This window comes from Chelonoidis abingdonii, chromosome 20 (genome assembly GCF_003597395.2).
Source record: "Chelonoidis abingdonii isolate Lonesome George chromosome 20, CheloAbing_2.0, whole genome shotgun sequence".
Classification (NCBI taxonomy): Eukaryota; Metazoa; Chordata; order Testudines; family Testudinidae; genus Chelonoidis; species Chelonoidis abingdonii.
In genome coordinates this window covers 6,916,132-6,929,576 of record NC_133788.1, presented here as the reverse complement: position 1 = coordinate 6,929,576, position 13,445 = coordinate 6,916,132, and the positions used below count along the sequence as shown (strand labels likewise).

The 13,445-nt window shown below is 39.7% G+C and overlaps 1 protein-coding gene across 3 annotated transcripts in view; it reads right to left on the bottom strand.

Annotated features, from left to right (window-relative positions):
- RABEP1 (rabaptin, RAB GTPase binding effector protein 1) overlaps positions 1-13,445 on the bottom strand; it is a 72,665-nt gene that overhangs the window by 33,860 nt on the left and 25,360 nt on the right. For all 3 annotated transcript variants that reach the window (XM_032786990.2, XM_032786989.2, XM_032786991.2), the window contains 2 exons: positions 12,128-12,331; positions 8,530-8,690 (listed from right to left, as the gene is read on the bottom strand). In XM_032786990.2, coding sequence (XP_032642881.1) covers positions 8,530-8,690; positions 12,128-12,331 — 365 coding nt within the window. The remainder of the gene's footprint in view (positions 1-8,529; positions 8,691-12,127; positions 12,332-13,445) is intronic.

Sequence of the window (13,445 nt, the reverse complement as noted above, 5' to 3'; positions counted from 1 at the left end):
TCAAAGAGAACATTTCATGTAGCAGTAGATGTTACCAGCCAAAGCAGCACTAGCACTGACCAAATTCCTGTTTTCTGGTCAATTTGCTGACCAACACTTGTTTTGAACACAACTTCCAATTATGAAGACAGCTAATGAAATATCCTAATTGTTTTAAAATATGTTTTGGCATGCTCTCTTTTGAAAGAAGATTCCAATTTCTTCATGCTTTGCTCATTTCTAATGCACCTTGCCACTGCCATTTCTGCCTGTCTAAACAAAAAAATCTTTAAGAATGAGAAACTATCTCCACAATGCATAGTAAGTTCACTGCCTATAAGGAGGAACTGGCAACGTGTAGTAGATATGCCTCACTGGCACACAACAGTCAGGCTAGCAATTAAGTTCTTCATACACCAGGAGCTGGAGTTGAAACTCCAAAGCTGCTCTGCTGAACATTTCTCTCAATTGTACTGCTCAGTGGATCTGAAACCCCCATAGCTGCTCACTACAGCCTATATTAAGAGACAAATTATCTAAATTTTTTCAGGACTTTAATAACTTCTCTAACAATCTCTTTTCCAACTACTACTAGCATCTCCAATAGCCTTTCATTGCAAGTTTTAATTTCTCATGGTTGAGTCCTGAACAAAAAACAAAGGAGGATTTTAATCTTTATTACTGTACCTGGTGAGTTCAGTAAAAGTGCAAGGGAGGTCAGAGAAGGCAAAACTGGACTGTTCAGCAGCAATCAGGTGGAAAGATGGAAAGTGATATGTAAATTTCAATGGGAGTGATTTTGCTACAATTTTTCCCTTCTCTGTGGTTAGAAATAAGCACTTAGGCTCAGAATTAAAGTGTGCGTAAGGTACATATAAAGGTCAGTTCAACACTGTAATACTGAACTGTGCATTCCAGGATTGTCTAACTTGCTTGGTCATAGGTCTCCTTTTCAATCTCACATCTGCAACTATAATAAACTGAGGCAAAGCCTAATCCTGAGTGTCCTAGAGAAGGCTGAAGGTCCTACTCAATTCTTATTAAAGATACAGTACCTAGCCTGTGGAAGAAGTTTGCTTTCAGGGAGTGCATTCTGTTCTTCAGTATTTATTAGACACCACAATAAAGAATGCTCTGCAAGGCTCATGCAGATATAACTTCATAGAGTTTAAGGCCAGAAGGGTCCATTAGATCATCTAGTCTGACTTTCCGTACAAAACAGGTCATTACATTGCACCCAACTCTCTGTATTGAGCCAAATAACTTGTGTTTGGTTAGAGCATATCTTCCAGAAAGGTATTCATTCTTGATTGGAGCACATGGAGACATGGAAAATCCACCACTTCCCTTGGGAGTTTGTTAAAAATTTGGGACTAATTTCTAACATGAATTTCACTTCAGCTTCCAACCACTGGTTTTTATTATATTTTTCTCCGCTAGACTGAAGAGCCCATTAGTACCTGGTATTTTCTCACCAAAAGAGTATTTTCACAAAAGAGTAATCAAGCCACCACTCGATCTTCACTTTAATAAGCTAAACAGACTGAGCTCTTTAAGTCTCCCACAACCAGGCATTTTTCCAGCCCTTGAAACATTTTTGTGGGGGGTTTTCTGCACCATCTCAACTTTCTGAACATGTTTTTAAAAATACTGATACCAGAACCGGATGCACTATTCCAGGACTGGCCTCATCAATGCCACATACATAGGAATATGCCACAGCATTGCCCTGGGATCCCATGTTCAGTTTCTATGACACCCAATTTCTTTCCAGAGTCACTGCTTTCCAGGATACAGTCCACCGTTCTCTCTAGGTAAGGACTACATTCCTTGTTCCTAATGAATAACTTTGCATGTGGCTGTATAAACACATTTTATTTGAATGGGTCCGGTTTACCAAGTGATCCATGTTGTTCTGTACGACTGTTCTATCATCCTCATTATCATTCCACCAATCTTCATCTTTATTTATTTTGTCAGCAGTAATTTTACACTGACTTCCCGATCATTGATGAAATGTTGGGCAGAGTACTGGTTTTACACTTAATGTAAAATAATGGCAAAGCTGATATGGGGATTCAATTAATAAAAAAAGAAAGTTTAAGGATGGAATATAATTAATACCAGTGAACTTGGTTGGAATGGTCCTTTGTTTGGCCACACTGAAAATAAACTAGGTCATGGTCACTGGTCCCTAGGCAACCATGAGTTTACAGTCCAGTGATGGATTCATCTTTATCTGTCATAATGAGGTCCAAACTAGAGTTACCTCAGGTTGGTGCAACGTTTGTGTTAGAAAATGTATACGTTTTAGAAACTCTAATTATGTTTTACTATTAACTGTATGAAACCTCAAGCATATCTCCAAAACTGAAGTCCCTCGTACCACCACAAATTTTTCTTTCCACATATTAGAGACAAATTCCGAAGGAGTAACTCATCTTGTCCTGCAGTTTGATTTGGTGGTCTGTAGCAGATCCCCAACAATATCCCCTACTGCAGGGGCTGGCAACCTTTCAGAAGTGGTGTGCTAAGTCTTCATTTATTCATTCTAATTCAAGGTTTCGCATATTAGTAATAAATTTTAACATTTTTAGAAGTTTCTATAAAGTCTATAATATATAGCTGAACTATTGTATGTCAAGTAAATAAGGTTTCAAAATGTTTAAGAAGCTTCATTTAAAATTAAATTAAAATGCAGAGACCCTGGACCAGTGGCCAGGATGCAGGCAGTGTGAGTGCCATTGAAAATCAGCTCGCATGCCGCCTTCGGCACACATGCCACAGGTTGCCTACCCCTGCCCCACTGGGTTTTATTAGTTAGCTCAGTGATCCCTATGCATTCAAAATCCTAGGGTTCTGAGTTATTAATTACTCTAAAACAGGTAATGGTGTCTTTAATGTAGAGTACCAAGCCCTCATAATCTCTTTTTAGCCACATTATAACAAGTGACCCCAGCTGAGCACGGCTACCGAAAATCTCCGATCTGCGGTGCAGGGACACACCGACACCTGAAGTGGAGCACACAAAGTGACACACATCTCGAAGAACCCTCGTTACTACATAAGGTAAGTAACCTCCTCTTTTAACATTCTAATCACGCACGTTATCCCAGCAGGTTTGAGTAATGTCAATTACATCAAATTTCTTAATGATAATTTTTCAATTCCCGTGCTTGTTACTCAGACTCTTAGTGCTGGTAAGTAAGCAACTGAAAAATTTCTTCTCTTCGCAACATAGGTTCAATTTATTCACAAAACGCTGAGTTTGAATCACACCAACTGTTCTTCAGATGGTGAATAAGCGATGTGAGATGATAATATTAGGAAAAAAAGATCCTGTGGTGAAATCTCTCACTCACTTAAAAGGTCCCAAAATTTCACCCCAGGCTTTTTATGCAAATCTATTTAAGAGAAGAACAAGAAAGAATGAACCCTTCCAAATTTCTCACACAGTCTGAATACTTGTCCCACCTTCCAAAAAACTTTTCCATCAGATATCAGCTACTTTTTTTAAAAAAGGGAAAAAAGTTTGAAAGACCTCGCACAAACAGAAGGGAATAGGAAAAATGTATCTGTGCTTGCCTGAAAATTTCCTTTGGATTAATAAGGTCCACTGATCCATTACAATTGGCGCTTAAACATATTTGCAGCTTGGGGCAAAATAAGACCTGTTATTAGGGGGCTTATTCCTTCACCCTCCTACTTCCCTGGTCCTTCTCGCATGAACAGAGAGCAACAATACCCCAAGTCCAAAGGCGCAAACAATTCGATGTTTATTGGGGTGAACTTCCAGCAAGCATGATTCCAGTTTCCTTCCTTAGTGTCCCCCTTCCCAAGCTCGACCACCACAAGCCTTGCTGTGTCCCTGTTCTGTTCCATTTTCCCTTGCAAGACATGATTATTCCCCCATCCCGTCCGTTCCCATTTCCCCCATTTCTGATTTGACTGAGACTAAAGTAAAATCCTGAGTTTTGCTTAGAGCTAAGTTCCTTAACCAATCATCTTACTGAAATTTAACTAACCATCCTACATATCGTAACATCGGTATTAACCAATTATACCCCACCACCTATTGGTTTAACCTCAAGCGCAATTAATGTATACAGCAGACAGAAACAATACCAGAATGAAGACAGAGACCACGCAAATAAACATACAAAACAAACAGGAATAGGATTTTCACCAACCTACATCTATACAGACATAAAGGATTCTCCCAGCTGTGTGAATTGATAGTGAGTTCTTGGCCAGACAGGGATGCGATCAACTAAGTTTCCTTTTACATCTTCTAGGCTCTCCCGTTTTCTCCTGGAGGTGATAGGATATCAGGACAGAATTGTATTTCCCAATAGCACCTTATTTCAATGTGACTAGTTTGGAATGTGAGGATGTGACCATACACTTATCAGCTTATGGCTGCCTAACTACATCTTAGCTGAAGGCCTTAGCCTGTCACAGTAAGAGAAGGCCATTCCACAAACAGTGATTTTGATTCTCTTTCTTTCTTTTATACCTCTATAACTAGCTAAGTGATAAGAATACACCTAAATTCTTAAAGTATAGGCCTTTGCAGACAGGCCTGAATATCTATATCCTAACACCTGTCAGGTACTGGCAGCAGGGGAATGCCCCACTTTCTGAAATTCCCTCCACCCGAGAATTTCCACAGCCAAGATCACTCATATTTATATTCCTAAATTACAGATTTTATTAACTATACTTTGAAGGAGTGGGGAAGAAAACAGCTTCCTCTACTGCAAAGCATGGTAACTACTACTCCTTGGATGTAAATTTCCATCTCTATTCTGGATCACTGTTTATCTCCAAAGTGAGCTGGATCTGTGGATCTTATTATTTATAGAAAGGAAAATTTTTAGTTAAGCACAGATTTTTCCCATTCTTCTCTACACTAAAGTCCTCAGAACCATTACAAGAGGATTTTCATAGCAGTGTGCCCTGAACATGGGAAGCAGGATTATCCTTTAAATATGGACATCCAAAAGGAAGTAGACTATCTTCTCCATCCCTCCCTGGGCACGAAGGCATGGAGAAGACCTTCTGCCAAAAGAAAGGAAGTGGCATTGGCTAAATTTAGATGACCAGTAGATAGAATTTGGTTAACTAATGGCCATCTAAGACATCTCAATATGGGAGACATGACTACTCTGCCATGAGATTTTCAGAGCTCCTAAGGACTGGTCTCAAATATTTAACCAGAGTATTTCTTGAATTCATATAGGGAATGAATGCCTACCTGTCTTAATTCGAAGTACAATACTGGGCCTTGTTAGAGAGGACTCAACTTCAAATTAAAATAAAACAAAAAGCTTGACTGATTGGAGACAGTAGCTCTTGGGAGACCTGTTCTAGTGCATAGGAAGCAAGACAACACTTCCCGCAGGAGTTCAATCTGTGTAGCACTATAAGGAACACCTCAAAAATCAAATGCAACCCTGCGACCCAATCACACTAACAAGCCAAGTTATTCATCTAAAATTTAAAATAAAAGTTTGGAATGTCCCTCACAAAACTCTAGAGCTGGGAGTAACGGTGGAGCCACCTGCTGCAGGGGAGGCAGAAAAAACTGGAAAGAAAGAACTTCAGGCAGCAAGGCTGGCAGTGAATGTCAGATGTGGTTTTACCCCCAAGCTGCAAGTAGGCCAAAGCACATATTGTAATGGATCTGTGGACCTCAGCACGAAGAAGAAACTGACTCTCTAGAAGAAACCTTAAAATTAATTACACACGAAGCCAAGTTCACAACACATACAAAACTTAAAAAATATTCACTAAGCTTTCAGTTGTTTGCACATTCTGTTTTTACCATCTACCCTCTTCCCATTGAGGGAAAAAATAATGACCATATCGCCACCAAGGATAGTTAGTAAACACATGCTTGCAGTACGTTTCATGGATTCCCTTGTTTTAATTATTTTTATAGGCAAATTAAGCAGCAAGATTCAACCGTGATAAAACTCAAACAAGAGAACCAAACAATTTGAATTCTGGCTGACAAATATGCCATTGTGCTGTCACCACTTCATTGTCCATTTCCCCAACCACTACAGTGTAAGCTGGACAATGTTATACTTATTTTAAACTTCCTGTTTTTCTTTCCGTCTTTAATATTATGCCTATTCTGCATCTTATGCTGGGGCTGGGCCTACTTACAATCCTGGCAGGATTATTATATTTTGTTGGTTGCAAGATGAAAAGAACCTGTTTCGGAAGGATGAGGGGGGCCACTTTTCAGGGAAATGCGAAGGATAATGTTGAGAAGTCTAGGCTTTATTTTTAAAGATGTCTGTCCTGAGAATGGAACTTATGAACTCAGTGGACGAACAAACCCTACTCCTGCTCCTCTGCGGGACGGAAGATAAAGTGTTATTTTGAAAGCGGAGCCAGACACGTAAAGTATCAAATATCTGAGCCAAAGCAACGAAGGAGATTAAGGGTGCCTCCTTTGGGGGTTACAGGCCTTGTGCTGGAGTTGAATGAACGTTTAGTTCTTTCATTCACATGTGATTCACCCCTTCTCTCTTTGCAGGCCAGCCATTTCCTTCTTATTCCTAAAAGGAGTCCATTTCACCTTATTTTTATTTTAAGCATTAATTAAATCTCTGAGTAAAAAATCTGAAACTTCTATGATGAGGAACAAGAAGTTCTCTCTAGTCCAGGAAAATCTCATGCCTTAAAAGTGCAGCTAAAACACCCTGCTTAAACTATGTCATTGGGCCCATTTACCAGCTTTTCCTTTTCCCTCCTTCAGGTTTATCTGAGTTGGGAGATCTTTTTAAAAGGTTCCCCAAGATACTCAGAGTTTCCGTTTAAGGATAATTGTTCATATTTATTTTCTTTTTTTTACAAAGCTGAGTTTACAAATGCTGTAATATTTACTTACTATCCTAGGAGCTCTGGATAGGAACTGGCTGGTACTGAGGCCAATTCCTAGTTTAAGACACTTGCTGTGCAACAACCTGAGTAACCTGCAAGCGCAAACTCTGTTAATACAAAGCATAAATGCAGCAGAGGGAAAGGTTTTTGGCACTATGAACAATCTGTTGGATCGCCCTCTTTGTATTTTTAAGGGAATTTTGTTGAGAACATTGGTGTTTACGGCAATTTGTTAATTTACTTGTGCAACAAGCTGTGGAACTACATCTTTTCAACTGTAAGCTCTGCAGGGCAGGGACTGTCTCCTTATTTTGTTTGTACAGCACTCAGCACACAAGCAGTCCAATCCTGCCTGGGGACTTTGGGTACTACCATAATAAGTGTATAATACTAAAGAAGCTATTAAGTAGCAGTTAGATACAGCTTTAGCTCAGCAGCAATCAAGCCAAAAAACCAAGCAGACCAGCTAGTTTCTAATTTTTTCCCCCCCATTTTTGAATGACATGCAGATAAACAGGTCAGATCTGTCAGTCCACATTTATTCAATTCCTTATTGAATTTTACTGTTATGGAAATCCAAGACTCATTTGCGATTCAGACAGTTTCCTTCTAAAGGATTGTTTCAACTACAATTTTCATTAATTTGCTAAAAGCTCAGGATTCTTATCTAACCAATCCTGATGCCTGACATCTTAAATTACAAAAGATTAAAAAAAAAACAAAAAAAAAAAAAAGAGAATTTAGACAAAACAGGATGTTTTTACACTCAGGACCTGTTATTCAAAACAAAAACAGAAGTGTTCACATGTAAGGCAGCCGTAGTGACTGTAGGAAGGAAAAAAAAAAGCATTCAACCAAAACCTGTGAGATTCTAATGACTAGCATGGGCAATTTTTAGGCTTCAGAAAATTTCAGAGCTCAAAATCCACTGTATCATTTACAGTGCCAATCTCTCGCCATAATATAGCAGCAAGAGGGCAAAGATGCAATTTTTCCTCATCTCTGCTTGCTCTAAAACATAAAACTGCTATCAAAGGAGAAAAAATATTACAATCTGACTCTCACAGGCATTCAGACTAAGGATAAAGTGGCAGGTTTCCTGTTATGCAAATCTTATCTTGTATTTGATTTAGGAAAAAAAGAGTCACTATTATGATAGGCAATGCTATTTAAAGCAAGATTAATCTAGTCTTTAAAAGATGCCTTGAAGTCTGGCACCTTTGGTCATCTCCAGCAGAGGTTTATATAATATATTTTAAGATTCCAAATGATTGATATATGGCAAAAACTATATTTATTATCTGAAACAATATTTTTAAAAAAAAATGAAAACAGTTCCTAGTTTACTCATTGACTACAGTTTTTTTGTGAAGATTTCCACAGAATCTAATGCAAGGGCTCCCCCAAATCCTAAAATTCCCCCAAAAGATTTCCAATAGTCCTAGTTACAAGTTCAGGGTTGAGAATAAAATAGTAATACTTTGCCATGTACAACTGCAGAATCAGGTTTTATTGACTTCAATGGGAACAAATAAATAAGGGTTTGCAGGACTAGACCTTACTGCTCTTTCTAATTACTCTGAAAGAGTATAGACATCTATAATGAAAATGTTTATCACCTCACTTTACATTTAGAGATTTATTTCAGCATACCTTTTTCATTTCATTTTCCAGATTTTCTTCTTCTTGACCTTCAGATAGCCGCCTTCTCAACTCTGCTATTTCCCTTTCTGCGTTTTCCCGGTATTGGCCCCACTGAGCTCTCTCTTGCTCCAGCCTGTGATGAAACTGGAGCTCATAGTCACGAACAGTTTCTATAAAGCAATGTCACAGAAACATTCATTAATCAGGTAAGTTATAAAGTATAAGACTACAAATTATGCAGTTTCAAAGAAAGTCTCAATCTTACATACAGAATGTTTGTGTAAAGCTTGCGGTTAGCGTTGTACAACCCTTTCAATTCTATGTGACACTCAAGGCTGTATCTTTTTCATGTTTTGTCTTCTTTCTGTTCCCCAGAGCCACGTATAATAGATACAGCCCTTCTGGCTGAGGACTGTCTGAAACTCCACTTATAGGAATAGTAAAATATTCTTAATTGGCCAACAGCATCTCTATGAAGTGATTCAAATGATTCCCCTTCCCTCCAGAGGCTGAGTACACTATCTTTGCAGTATTGCAACCTCACGAAGAGCAGGGAGATCTAGAAATAAGCTACATCCCGTACATGTATCTTGAGATATGTCACATGTTATAGACTTGACCTTGTCCTCAGAGTGTGTTAGATTCCATTCCCAGAAACAGTTACAGGGACACAAAAACATGATTCAACAGAACTTCTGAACCTTTGCAGATCATGCAGCATTCTGCTAGTGAAAAAAATCAGTAAAAACTACAGAATTTTTACCACTAAAACAGGTCTACAGGCAACTTTCTGTCATCCTAAAATTTAATATAGAATTCAGGATTTTGTTTTTGTTTTTAAATAAAACAAGTAAACTGTCCACATTTTTAAAGGATCTCTATTCTGAGGGGGGGGGGGGGAAGAGTCAGACAATGATCTTCTAAACGAAATTACCATGTAAAGAAAATTTTTACAGGATATATCTATTTAAAAATAACTATTTAAGGGCCTCTAAACTCGGCACAGGCAATCCAAGACAGCAACGGTAGTATTTAGTGTGCCCTATGATATGCTATATGCTTCTGTAGATTGCAGTGGAGACCTGTCATACCTTCTAGTTGATCACATTGAACAAAGAACTAACCACAACTGCAATGAACTGCACCTTGCCAAGAAAGTTACCAATAACTCAACAGATCCAAATTTAGTCTAGATTAACATCATTAATTTAAATAACCTCCTATATGCATGCTAAGAGTCACGTTGCTCAAATATGCTATTTCTGTTCTGATTTACAAAATCTACCCACAGCAATCTAAACACTAAGCAAATAACCAAAATCCCCTTAAAAAAAAGGAACAACAAAAAACAAACTTCCACATCCCCAAAACACAGAAAGGACTAAACCTTCTCAGTAACTCTGCTTATCTATTTAGACTGTAAATTATTCAAGGCAGGTAATACCTGAATGTATGACACCTAACACAATGGAGCCTTGATCTTGGTTGGGGACTCCAGGGTCTTCTACAGTAGTCTAGTTCAGTGGTTCTCAACCTTTCTGGACTATTGTACCCCTTTCAAGAGTCTGATTTGTCTTGAGTACCCCAAGTTTCACCTCAGCTGAAAACTTACAAAATCAGACATAAAAATATAGTTTGACACTTGAGCCTGTGTTTCATTTGTGAGCCTTGTCTAAACCCTGAACTGGGGTTGAAACACGTAACTTAGCTTTGCAGAGCCCCTTGTGGCGTAGGGCCCCAGGCAACTACCCTGCTTGCTACCCCCTAACACCGGTCCTGCTTTTGCAACCTGGCTAAACCTGTTGCAACCCCCAGGTTTAGAAATACTGATCTAGATGAGTTGAGTACCCCTGGAACACCTGTGTGTACCTTCAGGATACCTGTACTCCTGGTTGAGAACTGGTCTAGTTCTGTTATTTGTGTATTAACAAGCCAAATTACGTTTACTTGCCAACTGTGACAGAGTATATCAGATCCTCTCTACTCCCTACAGCAGGCATCAGAGCCCTGACATTCTCTGCTTAAGGAAAATCTACTCAAACTACGTTCCACGGGCCTGCATAAATACTGATCAATCAAGAGCCAGCAGTCCAGTTAAGAAGGCTTGCCTACTTCTCACCATTGGCAGAACTGGGGAAGATTGGAAGGCCTTCTCAGTATTAACCCAGTAGGTCAGGGCCTTGCCTTCAAGTGCTACAACAAAGTGCCTGCATGTGAGGTTTTCTTTCTTTAATTAAGAGGCACAGACAGCCGAATCCTGAGTTGTCATTTCACTGCTGAAAGACTGATGTCAAGCTTACTGCATGGGTTTCCTGGTCTCGGCAGGCAGCCAAAACGTTCAGACTAAAGCAGTGAATACCTAATACACCAGACTGATCCCACAAGGAGGTGCTGCAGAGCAGCCCCACCTGCCACACCGAAATACATGAAAAGCTGTATTCTCTAGAGTAAATATGTAACGAGCCAGGTTTCTGCAATACATACACCCAGCAGGTAAGACTCAGACTACTGTGATCACTTTGTGTACTCCTAGCAAAAATAGTTATCACAATAGCGGTTATGTCCTAAATTACTGTCTGCACGTTCCTCCTTACAGGTAGTTTGTATCAAGAGTAAATCAGTGTGCGGCATGCTAGAATGCGATCTATATGAAATATTGTATATTGTTGCACGAGAAAAAAGAAAGTATGATGACATATTTAGCCACAAGACATGGGAACAGCCAATGCGCTGGCAATGGAGGGACATTTAAATGTTTGGCGAAGACAATTTTGCATACCAAAGCAGAGAAACAAGTCATCCTGAAGCTGCTGTCAGACAAACCAGGTCTGATATACCATTACTTGTCTTTGTGAAGGAGGAATGGCTATATTCTCAGTACCTGAAGAATGGTCCATACAAGTTAAGAATTTCCCAGTACATATTGCAAGAATTGGAATTGGTCAGCTAAAGACTGAAATCACCACTGTGCTTAATGTAACTTCCACAGCACAAACTGCACATTCTGTACAGCAGTGGTTCTCAGCCTTTCCAGACTACTGTTCTCCCTCTCAGGAGCCTGATTTGTCTTGCACGCCCCAAGTTTCATCTCACTTAAAAACTACCTCATTACAAAAATCAGACATCAAAAATACAAACATATCACAGCACACTATGACTGAAAAATGCTTACTCTCTCATTTTTACCATAGAACTATAAAATAAATCAATTGGAATATATGGTACTTACATTTCAGTGCGATACATGAGCCTTGTTTCGCTTGTGAGCCTTGTCTGAAGCCAAAGCCCAAGCCCAAGCCCAAGCCCAAGCCCTACGCTCGGGGCTGAAGCATGTCACTTAACTTCGAAGGGCCTCCTGTGGCATGTGGCCCCAGGCAACTGCCTTGCTTGTGACTCCCCTAAACCCACCCAGCAACCTCCAGGTTGAGAAACACTGATCTAGATGAGTTGAGTAAACCCTGGAAGATGTCTGCCTACCCGCAGGAGTATGTGTACCCCTGGCTGAGAACCACTGCTGTACAACATCAAGAACAATAACATCACCTATTAAATATTGTACTTTACCTTGCTGTAACTGAAGTAGTTAGCCAGCGTCCTCTGGCCTTACCTTTCATAATTGCTTGGAGTGAAGCGACTTCTTCTTGCCACTGCCTCTTCACCTCATCAATAGCTTCCTGCTTCGTATTCTCAGATACTGTAGCTATGGCTTTGATGTTCTCCATTTCAGCCTGGGCTTCCAACAGTTGTGTCCGCAGATGTCCTAGATCATCTTGTGCTGCTTGCAGTATTGCGTTTTGCCTTTTCAGGTCCTCTGAAATCAAGTGTTCATAGAATTGCAGAATATCAGGGTTGGAAGGGACCTCAGGAATCATCTAGTCCAACCCCCTGCTCAAAGCAGGGCCAATCCCCAACTAAATCATCCCAACCAGGGCTTTGTCAAGCCTGACCTTAAAAAGCCTCTAAGGAAGGAGATTCCACCATCTCCCTAGGTAACCCGTTCCAGTGCTTCACCTCACACCTAGTGAAAAAGTTTTTCCTAATATTCAACCGAAACCTCCCCCACTGCAACTTGAGACCACTGCTCTTTGTTCTGTCATCTGCTATCACTGAGAACAGCCTAGATCCATCCTCTTTGGATCCCCCTTTAAGGAAGCTGAAAGCAGCTATCAAATCCCCCCTCATTCTTCTCTTCTGCAGACTAAACAATCCCCTCAGCCTCTCCTCACAAGTCATGTGCTCCAGCCCCCTAATAATTTTTGTTGCCCTCCGCTTCCATTTAATTTAGTTAACAAATTCAGTTTGAAGTGCAGCTCTATCTGCTCCAACAGAAATTGGTATTTTAGTAAAGGAAAACAAGAGTGAGTCTGAAGTTTAAAACTTTATCCATGACAGTTAAAGAAAATCCTTAAGTAACATTCCAGGTTTCTCTGCTCATCAAGTTCCTTTTTTATTTGTTTCTCATTCATGCAGTGTAGAGACGGAAGACACAACTACAAAGCAGATACTGTGTATACCACTTATCAATCAATATGCCAATTTAGCTAATTGGACTTTTAACTACTTCACTGTCATGTAACGCACATACTGGGAATACTTGCTGGGAAGTAGACACACTGGGAATGAGCATGATCTGGAAGTCAGAGGATAGGACTGAAGTCAGGAAGACTGCTTGGTTTTGCTTTGTAACCTTGGATATGTCACTTACATAAACTGAAATACAGAAGTTATCTGTAAAATAGGGACACTACCTTATTGCCTCATGGGAGCCTTAGGAGATGTTTATACTTTGTACAGCACTTTGTGATCCTCTTATTACGGGCACTACAGAATTACAAAGTATTACCACTAGGACCCCAATTATGCTACAATCTTGCAATCTGCAGAAAAATTGACTTTTTATCACAACTGTGCTAAGAATCTAAGCT